Consider the following 24897-nt stretch of genomic DNA (forward strand, 5'->3'; position numbering starts at 1 on the left):
GAATTATAATATAAATATCTGATATGCAGGATACCTGATGGGTGACCCTGTGGGGGTCGTGACCCACATGTTAAGAACTGCTGCTCTAGAAGAACAGAATTGATAGACTCAACATAAATTTCAAAGGGGATTTGTTAGGTGGGCTCACATGACATGCACTGGGCAGACCAAGAGTGGCTGCCTACATGCCGGAAAGGGTGAGAACCCAGTAGCTGCTCAGTCCTAAAGGTTGGGTAGCTCAGTTGTCCAGTTTGGTCCTGAAGGCCTGAATGATTATTGGAGAGTCTCCAGTCTCTGGTGGAAAGTCGAAGTTGCCGAGTTCTAGGGTTAGCATAGGATGGTGGCTGCAGTGGCAGCAGCAAGTTAGATGCATTCACAGTAGTTAGTGAAGACAAACAGGCAAAGGAAGCTGCTTTCCTCCCAGACTTCTTTCTTTCTGGGCTGCTGCCCGAAGATGCTGCCCACTCTTGGTGGGGGGTAGGGTCTCTTCAGTTACTCCTCTCAGGGGATACCTTTAACTGAGTCTAAGAGGCATATATCTTAGCTGACTCCATAATCTGGTCAAGTTAACAACTGAAATTAACCATTATGGTAGGATTTGGGTGCGTTTACTACCTTCTAGCCCTATCCTATGGGCAAGTAGTTGTAAGCCAGACTAATGAAGTCCCAGCAGAGGCACTGTACTCCCTGGAGACATGAAGAATGCCCTGAGCTAGCCTGGGAATTCTGGAGGCTTTTTGGAAGCAGTTGTTGGAAAAACGTCTCACATGCAAGGTCAGGTGGGCGTCCTGGGATCAGTTAGTGGAAATGGTGAATGAACGACTCAGTGGAGCAGCCAAGGTCACACTTTGAACTGCCCAAGGTGCTGTTTCTGAAGTTTGCTTGGATCTTGGGAATCTGAGGACACAGGCTGAGAACCATAGAGTCAAGGTGGGGTTGGGTGGAGTGGTAAGAAGAGCCTGGTAACCATGGAGACCTCACCCTGGCCGACTAGGAGCCCTGAGAAGCCCTCAGGCTCACAATCAGAAGGGATGGGTAGGTTTGAACTAAGAGCTGCTATTGGATTGGTGTAGGCGGGACAGATAGGGCCAGAGTGGGCTTCCTCTACCTTCCTGCTACCACCAGTGAGTCCACCTCTGGTCCACTAAGAGGCTGCGATAGTTTCACTGGGAATCCACATTTTTAGCTATTGCATTGGTAAGGAACCTCAGCCAACCCATCCAATCTAGAAGAAGGATGTGTGCCCCGTGCCTATTGCTGCTCCTGTCTCCATAGGATGTTCCCACAAAGCCTATGACATCTGGAGGGCAACCCATGTAGTACAGGGGTATTCTTCACATCATCATCCCTTTCTGCTTCTTTCCCTTGATATAGGGTCACAGGCAACATGGATGCTGTCATTCTTTAAAACATGACAAGTCTGGGGCTGGAGAGATGGCTGGCTCATCTGTTAAAAACTGATACTACTCTTCGGAGGATTTGCTTCCCAGCAACACTCCCGTGGCTCACAACCTCCTAGAACTCCAGCTCTAGAGAATCTAATACTTCTTCTGGCTTTTGTAAGCACTTGCACTTATGTGCACATATATGTATACTTATATATGTATATAAATAATTAAAAACGAAATATTTAATCAAAGCAAAACAAAAAGAAACAAACAGCCACAGGCATGGTAGCCCAGGTACTTTGGAGCCCGAGGTATAAGGATCATAAAAGCCTATGGCTAGCCTAGGAAATTTAGGAAGACATGTCTCAAAATAAGCAAAAGAGACTGGGGATGGAGCATCTGCCTAGCACCTTCCATTGAGGGGTTAGGGATGTGGTTCACTGGTAGGATGCTTGTCAAGAACATATGAGATTATGGGTTCTAGTACCACAAACAAAACAATAAAAATCCAGACAACAACATCACCAGCAATGAAACTAAAGCTAAGTCAAAACTAAATGTGTGGCCACTTGCCACCACCGCAAGAGCCAGCAGCATGAGGATAGAAGTCGATTTTGTATTTTGTGTTTGTTTTTATGGACACTTTGCTTCCCTGCAGATGCTGGTTTGCCGAGGGAGGAAGGGGAAGTCTCTTTTGAAAACATTTAGTCATGTGCCCCTTAATGACCTGGAGGCACCTAGGACATTTGGCAGTCGTCTGTTTGTAATGTGAATAGTTAGTGATTCCGTGTGGCTTCTTGCTTTAATGAAGAGACCTTTTAAACAACAGCCACTGAGCAGGGGATGTAGCTCAGTTGGTAGGAGGCTTGCCTAACATATTAAGAAAACCCTGGGTTTAACTCTGACCAGGGTGGTATATGCCTCTATCTCAGCACTTAGAATATGAGGGAAGGGCGATGAGTTCAAGATCACCTTTGTCTGTATAGGGAGGCCAGTTTGGGATACAGAAGATCACATCTCAAAACAAAACAAAACAAAACAAAACAAAACAAAACAAAACAAAACAAGGTGTGTTGTTGCATGCCCTGGGACGATGAGGCAAGAAAGTGGCAAGTTTGAAACTCTCTCTCTCTCTCTCTCTCTCTCTCTCTCTCTCTCTCTCTCTCTCTTTCTCTCTCTTTTGCGTAGGGGAGAAGGAGGGAGAGAATGTGAGAACACACTATACAGTATACAGTGCTGTGGTTAAAATTAATATTAATTGGGGGCTTTTAACCCTGCCTTTGTTCATTCATTTCCCAGATAAAAAGACAAAAAGTTTACATTTATAATAAGCCTTAACACATTAGAGCTGGGCAGATATCAACCCCCTATTGCTATTTTGCCTACTTTCCTGTCACTAACCCTGAGTTACAATTTGTCCTGGTCCACTTGGGCTGCTCTTATTCCAATTGGCCAGTCCTCATGGCCACGCTTTCACGACTCACCTGCCCCATGGTGCTCAGTGGGTAAAAGCCATTGCTGCTCATCCTGAAGATCTGAGTGCAATCCCTGCTGCTCAGGTTGTAAGAAGTGAGAACTGACCACTGAAGGCTGTCCTCTAGTCTCCACACGTACACCAGGGCTTCTGTCCATGCATAAGTGTGCAGTAAACAAGCAAACAAATGGATAATAAAGAAAACAGACTAGAGTTCTGGGATGTGGCTACATGGTAAAGTGTTTGCCCAATGCTTGCTCCCAGTTCTGTGCCCATCCCCACCCCAAGTATAGACAGTGCAGTAGACATGAAAACTGGCCACACAGGTTCCCATCATTGTTGCAGTAGTCTGCTCTCTGCTGGCTTCGCTTTGCCCTGAGACTGTTGGATGATCCAGTTTATGAGTGGGTGGTTATATCTCTTTTAGGACACTAGCAAGGGAAAAACCCAGAAGGCACAAAATGATTCAGTTAATAGAGCACCGTGACAGGAGTTAGGGTGGAAAGGGGTGGTTATGGGATTGTGGACATAGTCACAGGGTCATGTGGACAGGGCAGGCATAGGGTGTTGTCTGGAGTGTTGTTGTAGATGCCTGTTTCTACCACGCCCTTCCGCTTTCGAGGTAGGATATCCTACAACCCAGGCTGCCGTCAAACTCTTTATGTAGTTGAGGATGACCTTGAACTCCTAATTCTCCTCTTTCCTCTGAGTGCTGGGGTGATAGACATGACCGTGCCTCGCTTGTACGGTGCTGGGGGTGGAGCTCGGGGCTTTATACATGGTAGGTCCATGCCCTACCAGCTGAGCCCCAGCCATTCTGGGGTACATGGTAGATTCTTGGCCCAGCCACCCCGAGTAGAAAAGAAAGCAAGTGCAGGGGTGGGGTGACTTGGGGTGACATATCTGGATAAGAAATGGTGAGTCGATGTTGGAGATAGAGGTTTGGCCTTGACAGAGAAATCCGGAAATTCATGGTGTGAACGTGCTGAACGTAGCTTCTGCGTGGGTGAGGCTTCTCAGGCGGGGATGGGGCAGTGGCACGAGATCCAAGACAAGCATGACCTGAGGACAGAGGGGAAGAAACAGCATGGATTAGAGCCAGAGTAGCTGAGAGGAGGCGAACAAGAAGGCTGCAGTTCTTGGAAGCAGGGATAGGTCCTGTTAAAGGCCATAAACTCTGGGCAAGGCTGGTCTGAGCTATAGAGACCCTCTCTCAAAACAAAGGACCGGGGTCATTGAGATGGCTCAGCAGGTACAGCGGTTTGCTGCCAAGCTTGACAATCTGGGTTGGATCCCCAGAGCCCACGTGGTAGAAGGACAGTTTAGATTTTTACAGGGTGTCCTTTGACCTCCTCATAAATGCCGAGGGCCACAAGTGCCAATAAACAAACGAGCAAATGTAGTAAAAATTAAGCAACCTACCAAAACAATAACCTTTGTTTCTTTTTCTTTTTAAAAACTTTCTATTGATTCTTTGTGAATTCACCTCATATACCCCATTCCCATTCATCTCCCCATCTTTTCATATCTGCCCTTGCAACTTCTGCTGGAAAAGGGGAAAAGAAAAAGAAGGAAAGAAAGAAAGAAAGAAAGCAAGAAAGAAAGAAAGAAAGAGAGAAAGAAAAGAATCTCATTGTGGAAGCAGTAGTGTGTCACAGTATGTCCCACAGTACACCCTTTTGTCCATAGTTCTTGGCTTGCAATGAGTCATTGGTCTGGTTCAAGGCTTCTGGCTTCTATACTGTCAATATTGGATTTTCTCGTGCCTCCTCTTCAGTATCCTGTTGTTGACCTATGTCATGGAGATCCTGCAGCTTTGGATCTGTAAGACCGGCTCCTTCATGTGCCCCAGCAGTTCACTGATGGGCTGGATATAGGGGTAGGCCAACTTAAAGCCCTGGATCTGGGCCTGTGTGGTAGCTGAACTGGTCAGTCTGATAGCTCTTCTGTACCTGCACCACCAGGGTGAGCTCTTGAGCACTGCCCCAGCTAACTTATCCAGTGGGAAGAACCAGCTTTCCCACTTTCCTGCCCTTGGGGCTGGTTCACCTGTGACCATGCAAGCACGGCCAGCTCTACTGTATTGCCCAAGCAAGGTGCAAGACATACTCTCCCAAGTGCTAAAGCTAGTGACGGGAGGGCTTGCTTTCTGGCTTTCATTTGCCCCAAGTGACAAGGGAGGAGGTGATGGTGTGGCATCTTTCCCTTATCCACACTACCACATGGTAGACTAGTGGCAGGGCCAGCTCTTCCATGCTCACACCCTTAGGCCAACTCTCTGGTAACTCCCACAACCAGGGCCAGCTCTACTGTGCTTCCTGGATGAGGTGTGGGGCCTGCTCTCCTGAGTATTGCAGCTGGTAAGGGGCAGGGCCAGCTCTTCTGCCTTCTAGGCTAGCTCTCCTATGATGCCCGGGTGAGGGGCAGGGCCAGCTCTTCTGCCTTCTGGGCTAGCTCTCCTATATGATGCCCGGGGGAGGGGCAGCTCTCCTATGATGCCCGGGGGAGGGGCAGGGCCAGCTCTTCTGCCTTCTGGGCTAGCTCTCCTATGATGCCCGGGGGAGGGGCAGGGCCAGCTCTTCTGCCTTCTGGGCTAGCTCTCCTATGATGCCCGGGGGAGGGGTGGGGCCAGTTCTGCCGAGCCTTCAGCTATCAACATGGCCCCAGGCAGCAGCCCAGATCAGGACATCTGCCTGGCCTTTGGTGGTAACAGATCCCTGTGGTTGCAGGGCCATAGACCCAGACATGGCCCTCAGTGGCAGCACAGGTCAAGACCATGGCCTTATGTGGCATCACCGGCTACTCACATCAGGGCGTTCCTCATTACCCTTGAGTCTCCAGTTCTGCCTCTTTTCGTTGTGTATATATCCTTCTGCTTTTCTTTCTCTCCCATTTCTCCACCACTTCCTTGCTCATTTTAGTGGCCCTTGGGGTTTTGGGGTATCACGGGTCCTCTGAGGAGCAGTGTCAGGAGCGCTATGCCCCATCCATGCTGTGCACCAGGCATGGGTCTTCTCGATGTGGCCTGCCCACTTGGGCCATGCAGCACCCTACTGATCTGCTCAGGCCCCCTGCCCAGGGGGTCGTCTCAGACATCTTTTTCTTTATTTCTTCAACAATTTATTTCCCATTATGTACTTGTGTGCTTACATATACACAGAGACTTGTGAAACCCAGAGGTAAACATTGGGTATTTTTCTTAGTTGCTCTCCACCTGATTGATCAGTCTGTCTGTCTGTCTGTCTGTCATCTATCAATCTATTTTTGAGACAGGTCTCTTCCTCCTGGGCAGCTCTCCAGTTCACCTCTATTGTTTCTCCAGTGAGGTCCAGGGATTTTCATGCTGTCCACATCCTGGGATCCCTGACACACACTGCCACAGCTAATTAATTAATTAATTTCTTTATTTGAGACACATTTCTCCTGGCTCTACCTCCCAAGTTCTGGACAACAAAGCTTTCAGTCCTTCAGCTGGCTTTGTTTAGTACGGGGATGCATTTTATGTGTGCTGGGCCAGTGTTGTACCAATTAAGCCACATCCCCTTGAGTTTTTCCCCCACCCTCTAGTATTCTAATCCTTTGTGCATGTCTGAGAGACCTTTTTGACGTTATCCTAAAAGTTACTCAGGCTCTATACATTTTTAGCTTTTTAAGCATTTTTTGTTGTATTGTGTATGGTTGCAAGAAGTGTGCTACAGTCCTCTCTCTACTAGAACTATTCAGAGAGGGCCTTTCTCTTTCCATTGTGTGAGTTCTAGGGGTTGAACTTGGGGCATCAGGCTTGGCAGCAATCACTTTTACCTGCAGAGCTATCTTGATGGTCCCCTCTATATCCTTACATAATGGTGGAAAGTATAAAACAAAATAGATCTTTCTTCCCTGTCCCCTGCCCTTTCTTCCCATTTTTCCCTTTTTAGGAGATGGGGTCTTGTGTATTCTGTAACTCATCCTGATTTTCCTGCTTCAGCCTCCTGAGTGCTGGAGTGCAGACATTTGCAACTTCATTTAGCTCATTCCTGGATCTGGTCACTGTCTAGAGCAGTCCTGTCTAGTACCATGTTGTGTGATGATGGAAACCTCTCAGATCAGCATCGACTGGTATAGTGAATGCTACCCAAATGTGGCAGTGGAGTGTGTAATATATACATATAGAACTGGTAAGACTGTGCATGTGGGGTGTGTGAGTGTGTGTTCATGCACACACATGTGTGTGGAGGTCAGAGGTCAGAGGTCAGCTTCCTTTATTGCTCTGCACCTTACTGTTTTGCGACAGGTCTTTCACTGAACCTAGAGCTCACCAATTTGGCTAGGCTGGCCAGCTGGCTAGTCCTGAGAGCCATTTGTTTTTGTTCCCCAGTGCTAGAATTACAGATGCATGCTGTCATGGTTTTATGTGAGTTCTGGGAAGTGTGTGTGTGTGTGTGTGTGTGTGTGTGTATGTGTGTGTGTGTGTGTTTTTTTGGGGATGAAACTTATAGCCTGGTGAATGCCCCCGGGACAAACTGGTTTAACTTTAAGTAGCCACTTGCTATTGGGAGCCTGAAGCAGAAAGATTGAGAAGTTGAGGCCATTGTAGCCTCCATAATAAGTTTCAGACTAACCTTGGCTATGTTGCAAGACTCTTATCTTAAATTAAGATTTGTTAAAATTTTTTAATTAAAAAATAAAATTTAAATAGCTTCATGAGGACTAGAGTTTTAGGCACTGTTTCTTTCCAAAACATTTATTAATACTAATACCAATAAATACTAATACGAATTTTGGGGATATTGCCCACACTTTTCTGTGTATTGGGTGAGTGTTCACATTTAGTCATGCATGTAGATTAGGTAAGTGTTCATATTTAGTTCCTTACTAGTTGATTCCAGACCAGTGCTCTACGAGTGAACTCATTCTAAAACCCTGGACCTTGTCACTTTCTGTCATTGTAGCTCTACTTCCTGGCATGCTGCAACTCACCTGGCTCAGTAGTGCTTTTATGTTTCGCCTACAGTTTACCATTAACATCTGCAAGTCTGATGGGCCTTCTCCATCATCACCCAAGGCTGAGCTATGTTGGTGGCTTTCCATTACATAAATTAGAAATGTCACTGACCATCAGTGTCTCCCTGTGTTTTGCTTTTGCTTTTTTTTTTTTTAAGCTTTTGATCTGCCCACACCAGACAACGTAACTCATTTATCTCTCCTGCCATCTCTACCTAGCTTTGAGTAACTTTTTTAATCAAGATAAATAATTGTGGTGAACTGCATGCAGAAGTTAGCCACCTTAACTCTTTTAAATGTGCAGTGTGGTATTCCTAATTTATTCATATAGCTGTGCCCCGCAGTTTACAGAATGTTTTCATCTTGCACAATTCAAACTATAATCATTAAACATTAACCTCCCAGTTCTCCTTCTTCCTGCCAAGCTCTGGAAATCTCTATTTTACACACACATGCACATACACACGTGTGTATGTGCATGCATGTTAAGGTCAGAAATTGATGTCAGTTGTCAGGGTTCTTTCTCAATTGCCCTTCATCTAGTTTTTAAAGATGCACACTGAACCCAGAGTTCCTGATGAAGCTAGACTGACTGGCCAGCCAGCTCTGGGGATCCTTGTTTCTCTTTCCCTCTACTTCTTCAGAGCTGAGATGACAGGTGCGTGATCGCAAGCCTGGTTTTCTTATTTGGGTTCTGGGATTCTTGCACAGTGAACACTGCCCATCGAGCCATGTCCCCAGACCCTTTGTCCTTGAATTTGACTGCCTAGAGATCTCTGATCACTGGAATCATGGAGGGATTTGTCTTGTCTTCTTTCACTCACTATAATGTCTCCAAGGTTTATCCAAACTATGTCTTTCTCCTTCTTTTAAATTTCCTGTGATGTCTTATAGTATGGTATCCTAGAGATTTTTTACCCCCTGTTGCACATCAAGACTGCTTTTAGCAGGAGGGAGGAGGGACTCTGAAGGGATACAAGAAGGGGGAAGGGATGGATATGTTCCTTATCATGATAGAGCCAATGACCTCATGGGCTTTGATATATGTCAGAATACATTAGATTGTGCTGGGAGTGGTGTTCCATGCCTGTAATATCTCAACACTTGGAAGGTAGAGGCAGAGAATCAGGAGTTTAAGGGTAGTCTCAGTTACATAGTGAATTTGAAATTACCTGGGCTCACTGAGGACACAATGAACACAATGACACTGAGGACACCTTCTCACTCTCTCCTCCTTTCCCTTCTTCTTTTCCCTTGTATTCCTCTCCTCTGTCCCCACTCCAGGTGCTCACTTTGTAGCCTAGTCTGGGCTGGAACTTACCACTCTCCTGCCTCAGCGTTCCCAAGTACTGGGATGACAGATCCACGCCACCATATCCAGCTGTTCCCGAGTGACCTGCTGGTGTTCCTGGGGAAATGCTATTTCTGTGGGGACCCAGACCCAGCCATGTTCATTCCAAGCCCCATGGAAGTAGTGTGGTGCGAGTGAAGTGGTGGGTAGTGGGTCCAGAGGTCACCATCCCTAGCTGTGGTGAGGCAGAGCATTCAAACTTATGGGGCAGAGCAGACTGCTCACCTCATGGGGTCCAGGGTGGAGGAAGGGGAGAGCAGAGGGCAGAGGAGAAGAGAGGGAGAGAGGGGGAGAGACAAGTGTGGAGGAGAGAGGAGGAAAGGGGGGAGGTAGACAGGGAGATACAGAGAAAGAACTAGAAAGCTAGAGATGAGCGAGCTAGTCTCTTCACTAGTGACCTGCTTTTTTAATGCCACATCTGCTAAGTTCCCACTGCTCTCAGTAGCCCATGAAGCCATGACTCCATTAGCGTATGGTTTTTTTGGGAGTCCAGAGTCATTATGAGCTACTTATGTCCAGCAGCCTCCTTTGCAGAACACTGGTCCAGACCTTAGCACATGGTTTTTTGAGGACATTTATAATCCAAGTCACCATGGGAGAAAGTTTCAAATGACCCAGCAGTCAACGGACACACTACACTCAGCAATTAAGGGGTGAAGGAAGTACGCAGGGCCAACACCTGGCTGCATGGTGGTTTGAGACTTGTGGAGGTGGTGAGAAGTGAGTCGAGTAGAGAAGATTAAAAGACAGTCCGACTTGCAGATGCCTGGGGAATGTGTTTCACTAAAACACTTAAAAGGTTTTTTTTTTTTTTTTTAAAACGGTCTCTTCTATCTGTATGGGTGTTTTGCACACCATGTGTGTGCAGTGCCCACAGAGGCCAGGGGAGGGCACCAGATCCACTAGAACTGGACTGACAGAAGAGGAGCTGCCTGCCATGTGGGCCCTGGGAGTGGAACCTGGGTCCTCTGCAGCAGCAGTCGGTGATCTTAATGAATGAACTTCAGCGCTTCACTAAAAATCTTGAAACTTAACATATTGTGATACTAAACAACTTTTCCATTTCATGTTTTGCATTCTATTATCTTGTGTTCACTTGTGTGTCTGTGTGGGCAAACGTGTCACAGAGCACATGCTGAGGTCACAGTACGACTTGAGGTGGCTGCTGCTCCCTTTCCATCACTCGAGTCTCAGCAGTTGCACTCAGGTTATCAGACTTAGTGACATCTTGCTGAACTATCTTGCCATTCTGTTTTAATTTTTATTGTTTTGAAGCAATATCTGATCCAGGATGGACTGGCCTCAAACTCCAAACCAATGGTGGTCTTGAACTTCTGATCCATCTGCCTCCACCTCTCAAATATCCTTTGTGAGGATACCAGTCATGCACCACCACTCCTATCAAGTGTTGGGGCGGAAACCAGAGCCTCATGCATGCTGGGTAATCACTTCACCAATTGAGCCGTTCAAAATATAGGCCAAGCTGTTCGCATGGAACTTGCATTTCCAAGGGCTATGATGACAGATGTTTGCCACACCCAGCTCCTAGCATTAACATCTCAGTCAGTTTTTAAGGACCTGTGCGTGAATGTGCACAGGCATGTGGCGCTCAAGTGACAACTTGCAGTTAGTAGTTGTCTCTCTTCTCCACCCTGGGGAGGCCTGGCGTCAGGCGCTCCCACTGACCGAGGTCCTGGGCCATGAACAAGGTGAAGTGGAGGCTCAATGAGCTGCCTCGTTGAGAATTGAATTGGGAGGGGGATGATCAGGGTCCAAGTGGGGAGGGCAGAAGCAAGACAACCTAAGAGGGACTGGGGCAAGGCAGAGCCGCAGACTTAGGGCCCTCCTTTGGATCTCTGCCAGGTAACAGCATGGTGCATGTCTGTATGTCTGGTTGTTAGCACTCCCTGATTGCCCTGGGGGAGCCAGGGCCATTTGGAAAGGACAACAAGGGCTCCAGTGCAGGACTGGCTTTAGCAATCTGAAGAAAACACTCCCTTCACCTTGTGAGAGCCCCTGGTGTGTTAAGGTCTGGGCCTCCGCCTGCAAGAATCAGGTGATCCTAGGCAGGACTGGGCCTCCTGCGAGGGAAGGTGCCAGTGAAGTCTTGATTGATTTACTTCCCCATAATCTTGTTTTCAGGAAGACAGAAAACAAAACAAAGCGGTCCCGCCCCCTGCAAAGTTCTGAAGGTTGACAAGGGGTGCTGGTGTGATAGGATTTGGGGTGACAGCCTGTGCTCCAACAAGCCAGAATTGGCCACTTATCCTCCATATGTCAATTAAAGAGCCAAACTAATAGTGAACAGCAGATTTACTCAATGTGGCTACATTGTGAAGTGAGATAAAAATAATTTAATTAGAGATTCTCCCAAATTTTTGTTTGGGGTCCTAAAAGGAGGTGAAGGATTAAGTAGAGGCCAGGGTTATGCATGTCCCGTCAAGGTTTGGTCCTGGCCAAGGCTGTCTGGGTTCCAGCGAGGTGGTCTGACAAGTTGTTGGCACAGTGTGAAACTGCATTCCTGGAGAAAGTTCTCCTCTATTGGCCCAGGCTTTGGACTTTCTTCTCTCCCAGCTGGAGGTTCCTGGGTGGGGGAGAGGGAATTCCAGTTTCTTGGGGCCCATTGTTTCAGTACTCTGATAGCCAAAATGAGGGACCCAAGTGTTTGTTTAGAGTGGGTTCAACCCTGTTAGGTTGGTTACAATGGGACTTTCAGAACAGCTAGGATCAAATGTAAACACACATTCCCCCCTCCCCCGTCCCCTCCAACTCCCCACCACAGTCAGTCCACTTCCCTTGCCTTTCTTTTCTCCCCTCCTCCCTTCCTCTCTCCTCAGCTTAGCTGGTCCCTATTCTGGGCCCCTGAGCACAAAGCTCTGGTCTCTCTCTCCTTGCACACAGGGATATTTTTAGTCAGTAAGAGGGATTATCAGCTGAGTTCCAGGTGGCAGGGGCCTAGCTGGGAGAGGAGCCAGCCAGGCTTCAAAGAGCTGAGGGAGGAGGGAGAAAGCCAGGGGTAGGAGGGCCTTGAGAATAATGAAGGTTCAGACTGGATGTGTTGGCACAGCCACCGACACTGACTCTGGTTGACCTCCCTCCCATTCACTTGCCCTGTTGGCTGCTCTGGCCCAACCCAGCTTGAGCACAGGCTCAGAATTTAAGCACAGGACAATGAAGGTCAGGAGGTTTCCCGGCAGCGTGAACCTGCTGGGAAGTGCCTAGGAAGCATAAAACCTGTGGTGATGATGCATACCTTCCATCCCAGAACTGGGCAGGCAGAGGCAGGAGGATTTTGAACTCCAGGACATCCTGGATTACTTAAGGAGACCCTGACTTTGAAAACCAGGGGCTGGGTGGGGTGGGATGGAGGTGGCTCACTGGTGAGTGCTTGACTAACATCTGAGGGGCCATAGGACCTATCCCAGCACTGCAAATATACTAGTAATCTTATTATACGAGGTGCCCTTTATCTCAGCACCGGGGAAGTGGAGGCAACACTGGGTAAGATTTTCTCCTTTAAAGCTAAGCGTTGGGATGTGGCTCAGCAGTAGATCATATACTCCTAGCATCCTCCAGTAAGGAGCTGGAATTGTATAGCTCAGCTGTAGAGTTCCTACCTAGAATCTGTCAGGAGGGCTGGGCCCGCCTAGGATGCTGTAATAAGAGGCTGGGGGTGGTAGGATGGTTTGGCAGTAGAGCACAGGCTTAGAATCTACCATTGTGGATCTGGGAGTGTGACTCAGTGGTAAAGTCCTAGAATCCCCCAGTGAGGGGCTAGGGTCATGTCTTAGTGGTAGAGTGCTATCTAGGGCTGGGGTTGTGGCCCAGTAGTAGATTATCTACCTAGAATCCACCAGTGAGGTGCTGGGTCTGTGTCTTATTGGAGAGCATTTGCCTAGCCTGTCCAAGGTTCTGGGTTCCACTCTCAGAACTGGGGGTCTGGAGACCTGGGGGTGGAGCAAGGAGAAGGAAAACATCCACTGCCTTGTGGGTAAAGCATTTGCAAGCAAGTGAGAAGACTTGAATTCTAGTCCCCCAACACTCACAGAAATGCCTCTGGTAGCAACGCTGGGGATTAGAGACAGGAGGATCCTGGGTACTCACTGGGCAGTCAGTCTAGCCAACTTATAAGCTACAGGGAGAGACCCTGTCTCAAAAAATACAGTGGAAAACAATTTAGGAAGATACCTAGTGTCTATCTCTGGGCTCCACATGTATGTGTAGAGCTGCCCACAACACAAAGAGTCATGCAGAAGCTGCAACATACCAGTGACCCCTCAGTCTTTCTCAAACCACTTCCCTCCCCCAAATCATTACTGACACAGTTACTCATACTCACACCACTCTAGGCATCATTTCAGCCTCCTACTAGGAAGGACCTATTTTGGATCCCATTTACAGATGGGAAAACTGAGTCACAGAGGGAGCAAGGCGTCTACTTCCAAGGTTACGTAATTGGTAAATGACTGAGCCAGCAATTAAACCAAGCAGGATGGAGTGTTTATGAGCTGATGAGTCCTCGCCTGTTCCCACCTCCACTCCATTCTAGTCCTCATCATACCCCAGTAAAGTAGGGCTCTGTTGTACTCATTTCTCAGATTGGACGTATGAGATGTGAGGAGATAGAGCTGGGTTTCAAAGAGAAAAGCGGAAGCTGAGGAACCCTCGAGTCCTTCATCTTTACTTCCTCAAGAGTGACTGTTTCGAATCCCTGAGTCAGGCTGGGGGCAGAGCCAAGATGTAGAATTTAGAGTTTTGTGGCTGGAAAAGGCAGTATTCAGATTCTCCCAGGAGCCTTCAGGGGAGGCGAGCCTGGCACCTTGCTTGGAGTCCAGTGAACTCCGTTTGGAACTACTGACCCATATATAGAACTGCCAGATAAACGGTTTGCAAGCGTAGCCACAGGAGGCCAAAGAGCCTCAGCCGCATAGACTTATTTGGCCTGATTTTGAATTTATGTAGATAGCATCTTGTGTAGACACAGCGTGTGCTGGTTTGCATGTGAAGTGCTTTTGTGTTTTGAAGAGGGATTAGGGAAGAGGACACCGAGGATTAAACTTGACCTTCCTGTGTTCTAGGCAGGAATTCTACAGAGTGACACCCACAGTTCTCATTATCGATTTGTTATTTCTTTTTTGCCATTGTGAATTTAATTTTTCTTTTTGATTTAGGGTCTTATATAGCCCAGGATGGCCTCAAACTCACTATGCAGCCAAGGGTGGTGACCTTGATCCTCCCACCCCCCAAAACAAAACATAACAAAGATCATACAAGCATATTTCAAATCTCAGTTAAGCGATATCACTACTTTGACAAAACATGTATCAAATACTTTAAGGGAAAAAAAGATTTATTCTGGGTTACTACTTGAGGAGTGACAGTACATCCTGGTGGGGAGGATGTAAGCAGTTTGAGACATGGTGGCCAGGAAGGAGAAGAAAGCAATAGAAGGGCCCAGCAAGACACAGCCGCAAGGACATGCCTTACCACCTCCAGAGGTTCTTCCTACTTTTTACTGCATCCTCATACTGTGAACCTTCAAGGATTAACCATGGAATGGGTCAGAACCTTCAGGATCTAACTGTGGAAATGGTTTCTTAGACAAGCCAGAAATACTACCTATCTGGCTTTAAAAAAATTATTTTTATTTGTGCCTTAGTTACTGTTCTGTTGCTGTGATGAAACACTATGGCCAAAACAACTTTTTATAAAAGAGGGTATTTAATAGGAGTTGCTTACAGTATCGGCGGGCTCAGTTCATTATCACTGAGTTGGGGAGCATGGCAACAAGCAGGCAGGAATGTCACCGAAGCCGTAGCTGAGAGCTTACATCCTGACCTGCAGGTAGTAGGCAGAAAGATACTGGGCCTGGAGTGGGCTTTGCCAACTCTCAGTGACACACACCTCCTCCAACAAGGCCACCAACTAGGGATCAAACATTTAAAAACATGCACCGGTGGAGGCATTCTTCACCATCATGTATACTGGTGCTCTGCCTGCATGTACTTCTGTGTACCACACTGGGTGCATTGCCTATGGGAGTTAGAAGAGGGCATTGGCTCTCTCAGGATTGGAGTTGCAGATGGTTGTTAGCCGCTGTGGGATGTGGGAATTGAATTTTGGTCCTCTGGAAGATCAGCCAGTACTCTCAACCACTGAACCATCTCTCCAGTATTCGCCTTCTGCTGACATTTCCCCAGGTAGAATGCTCTGTGGCTCTGAAGATTCAGCCCCTCCTACTGTACACACCCATTGAGTTGAGTTGAGTTGCACTTACCTGATTGTGTGTCCACAGCATGCTGTTCAGCCTGAATGAGTGGCTGTGGCAGGAGACATACTGGTTACCACCCAATGTCACATGGGCACAGCTGGAGGACCGTGATGGCCTGGTGTTCGCCCACCCTCACCACGTGCTTGCTGCCTTGCCAATTGCACTGGTCCTGGTGGCTATGCGTATCATCTTTGAGAGGTGAGTGCCATTCTGTGACTGGTGAAGCCCTGAATATATATGCACATGTGTGTGTGCATGCGTGCATGCATGTGTGTGTGCATGCATACATGTGTGTATGTGTGTGTGTGTGCATGCGTGCACAGCATATACACACTCATGCAAAGATCAGAGGACATCAAGAAGTCCTTTATCTTAGCACCATCAGATAGGTTCCCTGGATGGGCCTGGAGCTAGGCTAGTCATAGCTAGGCTGGTGGGTAACAAGCCCTAGTGATCCTCCGTGTTATAGGCAAGTATGTGGCCACACCCAAGTTTTTGCATGGGTGCTGGGGATTTGAACTCATGTCCTCAATGCTTGTGTGGTAAATAAATACTCTTACTGAACCATCTCCCCAGAGCCCTCATATACTTCTCTGTCATATACAGCTCTAAGATGTATGTGTGTCATAACTCAATACTTGATGCCAATATATGACGTGGTACTATTATTACTCCCATTTCACAGAAGGAGAAATGGAGACACAGAAAGTTTTAGTAACAGGTCTAAGAATATACAATGTGTAAGATCGGCTGGGCCTGTAAGGAATTCTGGGGAAGCTCAGTTCAGATAGGCCTTAAGGAAGAGGTTGACTTCCTTAAAGAGCTCATGTTCAGTCTCCATCAGTAGTGTTGGGGCACCCTCCTGTGGGCAATGTGAGTACTGGTAACCAGGTATCTTTTCTGCAGGAGGGATAGTGAGGTATCAGACTTAACAGGTAGCATGCCTAGCCCGTCTCCTGAGGAGCCTGATGCAGAGACCAAGACCCAGGTCACCAGGACACAGGTAGTGAGAGGACTTCATTCTGGTTGAGGATGGGTGAAGGAACCTGGGTTTCCAATGAATTGGCCTGAGCATCTGTCTCCTGAAGACACAGCTAGTGACTTTTCTTAGGTTTGGGCTGGCACAGTACACAGGCCATCCCTTTGGACCTTGAGGGATGAAGGATGGGAGTGGTGGCCGTGTGGGCCTTTTGGCTCTGGGTTTCCAAACCCTCTTCTCTGATAGATTTGAACCATACATATTGATGAGGCTTGCCTAAGCCTCAGGTTCTCTCACTTTCCTCCTGTTACAGTCACGTCTCTTTCCTTTGAGTTCTACTGAGTTCTGTCTCCCTTACACTCAGATTCGTGGCCTTGCCCCTGAGCCGGTGGATGGGTGTGCAGGATCCAATCAGGAGAAAGATAAAGCCCAACCCAGTGCTGGAGAAATACTTCCTCAGGATGAAGCAGAGACCAGTGGAGGTGAGCCCCATGTCAGGATGGCCACTGCATGGTGATTGCCCTGGGACGCAGGCATAGAAGTGCTGTGTGTCCTTTATTAGAGGTGGGACAGGGGCCTCTGACACACCCTACACTCAACTTGAGTCCACAGATTCCCTGATATGTGAGGCTCTGCTCCTCCGTCTGCAGGTTTGTGAGACCTCACTCCTTCCCACTGTGCAGAGACTAGTGCACCAGTCACATCCTTCTCAGGTTCTGTAGGGCTTGAAACCACTTCTGTCCCAGCACGAGGCCATCCTTCCTAGTCTCAGGTTCCCTAGGTTTTGAAGCCCCATCCCTCATGTCTCTCCTGAAAGCAAGGCCATTCCCCTCATCTCCTGAGTCAAGAGTGTCTGCCCCTTTCAGGCTTCCTGGGTGTGAGGCCCTGCCCTATCTGGTCTCCTTGGGACCTGGGGGAACTTTACTTTCAAGGTCTTGAGTTATGAAATTGTCTCTTTTTAGCCTTCCTGGGACATGAGGCCATGCCTTTCCTGGTTTCCCTGAGACTTGGTCCTTCTTAGGGTCCCCAGAGTTTGAAAGTGACGTTCCAGCCTTCCTGGGTAACGAGTCCCTTTACCTCTAGGCCTTTTGGGGATTATGGTCCTGTTCCTTCCTCCAAGGCTTCTTGGGACATGAGGTCCTACCCCTGTGAGGCTTCCTCAAATTTGAAGTCCCTTAGTCTGGAACATCAACCTTATGATCACTCAACAAACAGATTCTGGGGTCACATTAAGAAGAGTAGGTTGGGGGCTGGAGAGATGGCTCAGTGCTTAAGAGCACTGACTGCTCTTCCAAAGGTCCTGAGTTCAAATCCCAGCAACCACATGGTGGCTTACAACCATCTGTAATGAGATCTGATGCCTTCTTCTGGTGTGTCTGAACAGCTACAGTGTACTTATATATAATAAATAAATAAATCTTAAAAAAAAAAAAAAAAGAAGAAGAGTAGGTTTCTTTCCAGTTCTGGGAAGGGACAAGATACTTTTGTTCCAGTTTAGTGGCTGGAGTGTCAGAAGCAGCCCTATGGTTCTGCCTCTATTCTTGTCCTTGGTGTGGCAGCCCTGTTGGCCTGGTCTGGGTCAGGCTCTACTGGGTAAGGTGGAAGTGATGGCAGTGTGCCCTGGCTGGGTACTGAATAGCTTCTATAGAGCAGAGAGCTGAAGACCTGCCTAGGGTAGTGTCGTACTCTGCTTCTTGTTTCAGTGCAAACACCAAATGCAAGCTGGAGAAGAAAGATTTAATTTCAACTTAAACTTCAGGTAACAGTCCACCGCTGAGGGAAGTGAAGGCAGGAAGTGAAGTAGATGCCACCTTACCTCTCCTCTCTTTCCTCTGTAGGAAAGATCCTAAGCTTCAGTGGGGAATCGAATGGGACCAGAGACAAAGAGTAGGAAACCAGCATTGGGCCTGTGTAATCCTTCTCCTCATTATTCCCTTCTCAGACTCAGATGGTCCTCCTGGCTTCCCAGTGTGGCCTCACGTTGCGGCAGACTCAACGCTGGTTCAGGAGACGTCGGAACCAGGATCGGCCTAGCTTGTCCAAGAAATTCTGTGAAGCCAGGTAATTGTGGGGTTCAGGGGGAGGTAAGGTCTGTCTGGATGATGAGGCCCCATTCCTCCTAGCCTGCCTGGATGATGAGACCCTGCTTCTCCTAGCCTGTCTGGGTGAGGGGCATCCCCCTCTTAGCCTCCTAGGTACTTGAGGTCCTTCCCTTCCCAGATTCCCTGAGATATGAGCCACACCGCTTTCAGTGTCCCTGTCAGATGAGGCTCTACCTCTGGGTCCTGGACATTGCTCTTGTGGCAGCTGCCTTACTGGCTTCCTCCCCTTCTGCAGCTGGAGGTTTGTCTTCTATCTGTGTTCCTTCGTGGGTGGCACCTCTATCCTCTACCATGTGAGTAAACCTGAGGGTAGAACTGAAGGGACCTACCCCGCAAGCACCCACAGGGTGCTTACTGAAGACCTACTGTGCACCAGAGCTGGCCACCTGCAGTGGATGAATCTGCTGGGGAGGAGTGGGAGGCAGAGCTGAACCAGGGAGGAAAGAGGAGGGCTGAGCTGTGGGAGGAAGGAGCTCTCCTAGGTTTTGTTTTCATTCTCCATTGCTGTGATGACACAGAAATAGCTCAAGGGAGGAAGGATTCATTTCGTATTTTAGCTCATGCTTCCAGGTATAGTCTGTCACAGCAAGGGAGGTAGTCTGAAGGAGAGTCTACATCCCTGATCAGGAGTAGACAGCAAGGAATGCCTGCATGTGAGTGTTCAGCCCTCTCTTTCATCGAGTCTAAGGCCCACCTCAGGAAATAGTACTAACCACATTCAGGATGGTTCTTTCCATCTCAACCCCACTGAGAAAGTCTCTCATATAGGCACACTCACAGACCAACATAATATAGACAAACCTCCATTGAGGGCACCTTTCCAGGTGATTCTTAATTTTGTTGGCAATTAAAACCAACCATCAGACTTAACACTCAGGAGTTGAAGGCAGATGGATCATGATCTTGAGGGCAATATCAGCTATATAGTGAAAAATATAAAATATAAATATAAAATGTAAAAGCAGGGAAGAGTGGAGTTGGTACCTTGAAGGCTGTGGAGGCTTGTCATGGGGATCCAGATCCAGGGTAGGAGGCTGACTTTTGCCTTTGGAGAGCTTGAGAATCTTTGTTCCTCCGTAGGAGTCATGGTTGTGGACACCGGCATTGTGCTGGGAGAATTACCCACATCAGGTGAGTGGCAGGGACTGTGCAGACGCTCCACTCTTGTGGTCAAGGCGAAAGAGCCATGCTCTCTAGCTGATGAGGCCCAGCCCCAATAATTGCCTGTATGTTGAGGTCCTGCCCTTCTTACCTGCTTGGATTATGAGACTCCTCCCTGCCTACCTGCCTGTGTGAGGAAACCTGACCTTTCATAGCCTGCCTCAGTGCTGAGGGCCCAGCCTTTCTAGTATTCTTGATACTTGAGACTGACTCTCACAGCCTCTCTGGGATGTAAGGCCTCATTCCTCTTTAGTCTCCCAGACAGACAGATAAGTTGAGTCCTTGTAACTTTCCACAACTCTTTTGGCTGTGATGCCTAGTCTCTCCTGGTCTCCTGGGACTCGAAGGTTTACCTCAAATCCTTGGTCCATGTGGCCCCACATCTTAGGGCCCCCCTGGGTCAAGAGATCCCATTCTTCTCTGACTCTTAGATGTGAGGACACTGTGCTCCCACCTCTATTTTTGGTTCTTTGGAAGAAAGAGGGGTCAAGAGGGAGGAAAATATACCAGGAGCTCCCCTAGACCACTGTTCTTGATTAACTCTAGGGATCGGGAGTGCATGCTTTGCTCAAGTGTCCAGGTTTTGGGCAACCTGGAGAACCTCCGTCCAAGTCGCTTTCAGGTTAGCCTCCACATTTCACAGCTAATCTTCCCTTACTCTGCTGTAGACCCTGAATTTGGCCCTGTCCTGGTGGTACCTCCTGGAGCTGGGCTTCTACATTTCACTGCTAATCACTCTGCCCTTTGACATCAAACGCAAGGTGAGTTATGAGCCAAGAGTCTAGCTGGAGATGTCGGTTCCATGAGGGAGGGGGATACTTTCCAATTTCTGGGCAGGGCCCGAAGTGGGAAGAGTTGGCCTCAACATCGTACCCTGAGGTGCCCTTGATTCCTTAGGAGGTATGGGGTCCAGAGGCCCTGTGGATCTTCTGAAAAGGTTTGCTTACAGGCATGTGGCCATCCAGCCACAGAGTCTTGTCCTGGTGGTGACCCACTGTCTTCTGCAGGACTTCAAGGAGCAGGTGGCGCACCACTTCGTGACCGTGGGACTGATAGTCTTCTCCTACAGCGTCAACCTCCTCCGCATTGGCTCTGTGGTACTGTTGTTGCATGACTGCTCCGACTACCTGCTGGAGGTGGGTTTGTCTCTGCACTTGCCCTGCCAGCCCTGCTGTTTTCTTGGCCGTGGAGAGGAGGCCCTGCCCTGCTCAACTGGGGTATCTGATGAGACCTTGCCCCTCCTAATCCGCTAAGATGATAATGCCTTGCCCACTCAACCTCTTTGGAAGGTGAAAGCTCAACCCTCCCTATATAGTTTCCCTGTGACATACGTCCTATTCCCTCCTGGTCTCTCTGGGGTAGGAAGTCCCCATCTCTGTCTGACTCCTTTATATGAGACCCTGCTCCTCCAAGCCTTCCAGGGACTAGAGGTGCCACTCCCCAGTATCCCTGGAGATGAATATTCTGTCTTATCCTTTCTAGGTAGGTCTGGACACATGGCTTTACCTCCGTTCACTTGACTTCACCCATAGTTTATCGTCTCCCATCTGATCCACCACTTTCCATAGGTTTTTCGTCCTAAGCCTGTTTCTCTGTTTTTCTCCTCAGGGCTGTAAGATGCTCAACTATGCCCACTTTCAGCGAGGGTGTGATACTCTTTTCATCATCTTCTCCTTAGTCTTCTTCTACACACGCCTCATATTCTTCCCCACCGAGTAAGTCCTGAGGATTTAGGGAGAGGGTAGGGTGTGTCCAGGATCCTGGCAGGCCTCACCCTTGGTGCCCTACCTCAGTGAACTGGAGGTGTTGGCTGGGAGTTTTGCAGAGTACAACATATGCAAAGGCGGCAGAGAGGTAAGAGAAACAGAAAACTGAGGACAGCACTAGTGTAGTGCACTCTCAGAACAAGGAAGAGAGAAGAGGACACTGTCTGAATGCCTGGTTGCTAAGGTTGTCCAGTAAATGTTTTGTTATATTTGTTGAGCCTGGAATGTGTCAGAAAGCGAAGAGATATCGAAGAGAGCAGTGCAGACGACTGCCCTCCTGGGTGAGAAAAAGGGTAGAGAGCAAACAAGCAGAAAACAAGTTGCAAAGCATCGATAACACTGAAAAGGAAGTAAGACTGGGAGTGTGCAGGAAGCACGTGTATGAGTGGTTGGCCTTGGATGAGTATCTCTCAAGGGGCATTTCACTGATAGCATCATATACAGAGAATGAATGGGGCTCACGAGTCATATGGGTCATAGAGGAAGATGGTCCAGGTGGAGGGAACAGCATGTGCTAAGGCTCTGTGAGGCTAGACTGTTCCAGCGTCCGAAGAGGAGAAATGAGTCCATATGGTTGCAACAGAGAAAAGGCTAAGATGAATGCAGGTAGGTGACCAGGGCAGGTCATGAAGGATCTTAGGGATGTTATCCAAAGGGAGATAGGAGCCATGGGGAGTTGAGGGGCAGATGCTGGGATGCTGGGACAGATGAACCAGAGCAGGTGAGAGGAGACCAGACTGAAGAGACACCATCAGGTCTGGGAGAAACTTCAGGGGGCATCAGCAGGCCAGCTGCTTTGTGCTGGTTTTGAGCTGTGCTCCTTTGTAGACTTGGGGGAGGCAAATGGCATTCCAGGCTGAGTTTTCTAGGAGGGTGGAGTGTAAATGCAGGCATTGCCAGGTTGTAGGCATTTGCAGCAGGAGGAGGGACAGTGTCACCTGGGGTAAGGTGTGGATATGAGCCAAATCTTGGAGCTCCCTGATGGAGAAGTTATGGAATGCATAGCAAAGCTCAGTGGTAAAGAGTTTGCCTAGTGCCTGTTAGGTACAGGGTAGGTGAGGGGAGAGAGAAGAGGATAGGGAGTGGAGTGGAAGAGAGAGAAGGAAGGGGGAAAGGATGTAAAGGGGGAAGATGGAGGGAAAGATGGAAGAAAGAAGGTAAAAAGAAAGAGGAGAGGACAAAGAAAAATGGAGAAGAGAAAAGGAAAGAAAAAGAGGATGTGGAAGATGGAGACGGAGGAGGGGTATGGAAGAGAAAGGGAGAAGGAGATGAGTGGTGGAAGAGAAAGGGAGATGAGTGGGAGAGGAAAGAAAGGAGGAGGAGGAGGAAGGGATATGAGTGTGGAGGAGGGATGAAGGAGAGGAGGAGGAAGAGGAGAAGGAGGGAGATAGATGTGGAGGAGGGAGAGGCGTGTGCTCCTAGAAAGTGCTAGATTCTAGGGGAAAAGAAACGAAGTAGCAGGGGGCAAAGATTGGTCGTGGGAGTGTGACTGGATTTTCTTTCTGGCATATGAAATAACAGCAGGATTGGTTTTGATGGTAATGGGTGTGTGTAGGAAACAAGCTGTGTGTGACTTTGCTGAAGAAACGGTATGAGCAGAGCTGCGGTTAAAGACTGTGCTGGGGACAGCTGGCAAGAGGGCGGAGGTACAGGAAGAGCGGGTTCAGGAACATTGTTTCTGAATGGCTTCTGGTAGCTCTGTGAGGTGAGTAGTTAGGTCTCAGATTGATGCAAAGTCGTTGTGTATCTAAGGAGAGATGAGTAACCATGGAGGGTCACTGAGAAGGGCCAGTGGGACACTAGGTACTGCCTTGGAGCTTGGAGTTTAGAAAGGCCAGCTGACAAACTTGTATGTTCCACTGTCTTATTGTAAGCAGGTGAAGACCATCTAAGGATGGGGGAACCAGGGAGGTTTGGGAGCAGAGAGTTCATCCACACAAGTTCATGGAACGAGGAGCTATACCAATTGGTGAAACTCCTTTCTGCCTCCTGCTTTAGGGTCATCTACACTGCTGTGTTTGACTCCATCAAGAACTCAGGCCCCTTCTTTGGCTACTACTTCTTTATTGTGCTCCTGGGGATGCTACAGATTCTTCATGTGTACTGGTTCTGCCTCATCCTGCGCATGATCTGCAGTTTCCTGAGGAAGGGTCAGGTATGGAAGCCTGACAGGGTCAGCTCCCAGGACCCTGCCCTGGCTCATAGTTCCTTGCCCTGTTCTGAGCTCTGGTCCCATCTGTTTTCACAGATGAGAGAGGACATTCGTAGTGATGTGGAAGAATCAGACTCCAGTGATGACGAGGCAGTTTCTGAAGGTCCCCAGCTGAAGAATGGGATGGCTCGAGGGTCTAGAGCAGCCATTACCAATGGCCCGCGGAGCCGGGCAGCAGCTTGCCTGACCAATGGGCACACCCGGGCCACATAGACAACCGCGGATTGACGTTGAGGGGTTGTGGATATTTAGATGCTGGCTGGACTGGTAACTCTGGGAGACAGGGAGGCCCTACCTTAAAGTAGGAAGAAGACTGGTGATCTGTTTCCCTTCTGTTCTTCTTCCTTTATTCCTTTGAACAACTTGACAGAACCTGGGGGAGCAGTGGACTCTGCATCTGGCCAGAGCCACCCCCAGGCTATAGCTTGGGGGCTCTGGGGAGCCTTGGCTCCAAGGACCAATAAAACTTCAACAGCGACGAATTCTCTGCCGCAAAGCTTGAGTTCCCTTCACAGCTCTTCCTCTCCATTACTTACTGTGTTGACAAGATTCCTCACTGCCACATCAGGATTTATGTCCACTCTTGCCGGTATAGCACCACAGCATGAAGATACTCCCTGCTCCTCAGTCAGTGCCTTCAATTTGTTCTCCTTTAGAGTATCCCTCCAGGCCATTAGCATTAGCCGATACAGGCTGACTTTTAGGAAAGAGATTATTAAGCTTAGATGCAACCTCTCTCTCTGTCTGCAGTCCAAGCCAGAGGGTAGAGCTGAAACCTGTGGATATCCTTGTAGTCCTTCGCTTAAAGCAACCTGCAGCCCACCCTGGGGTCTTTATACTCCCTTGGGATGGCGGAGGGCTAAGATTTGGTATGAGGTTACTGTCTTCAGGAGTGCTAGAGGAAAACATCCTCCTCCAAGATGGAGGCCGGGTGACCAGTGTTACTTAACTCAGAAATCAAAGCTAGAGGATCCATGTATGGTTAGATCATGCCATCTTTGGGAGCAAGAGGAACCTTGTGTTGTGGGAGAAAGAGAAGGGAGTGGGGAGAAGAGGTCATCTCAGGGGACTTCCAAAAATAAAGGCTCTTGGTACAAAGAGCAGAGCCTGGCATGGTGACCCATGGCTGTCTTTAACATCAGAGAGGAAGAATAGACTGGAAGAACATATGAACCTGGGATACAAAGTAGGGCCCGGTCTCAAAACAAAC

General features: G+C 48.4%; 1 protein-coding gene across 1 annotated transcript in view; it reads left to right on the forward strand.

The window, feature by feature from the left end:
* Cers4 (ceramide synthase 4) overlaps window positions 1-24169 on the forward strand; it is a 32963-nt gene extending 8794 nt beyond the window's left edge. Inside the window, exons 3-12 of the mRNA XM_032886406.1 lie at window positions 15492-15665; window positions 16811-16928; window positions 18389-18507; window positions 18784-18841; window positions 19629-19679; window positions 20378-20470; window positions 20717-20845; window positions 21318-21424; window positions 23474-23630; window positions 23724-24169. Of these exons, the coding sequence (XP_032742297.1) occupies window positions 15493-15665; window positions 16811-16928; window positions 18389-18507; window positions 18784-18841; window positions 19629-19679; window positions 20378-20470; window positions 20717-20845; window positions 21318-21424; window positions 23474-23630; window positions 23724-23900 (1182 nt within the window). The 5' untranslated portion in view covers window position 15492 and the 3' untranslated portion in view covers window positions 23901-24169. The remainder of the gene's footprint in view (window positions 1-15491; window positions 15666-16810; window positions 16929-18388; window positions 18508-18783; window positions 18842-19628; window positions 19680-20377; window positions 20471-20716; window positions 20846-21317; window positions 21425-23473; window positions 23631-23723) is intronic.
* The last annotated feature ends 728 nt before the right edge of the window (window positions 24170-24897 follow it).

The sequence above is a fragment of the Rattus rattus genome, chromosome 16 (assembly GCF_011064425.1).
Source record: "Rattus rattus isolate New Zealand chromosome 16, Rrattus_CSIRO_v1, whole genome shotgun sequence".
Lineage (NCBI taxonomy): Eukaryota > Metazoa > Chordata > Mammalia > Rodentia > Muridae > Rattus > Rattus rattus.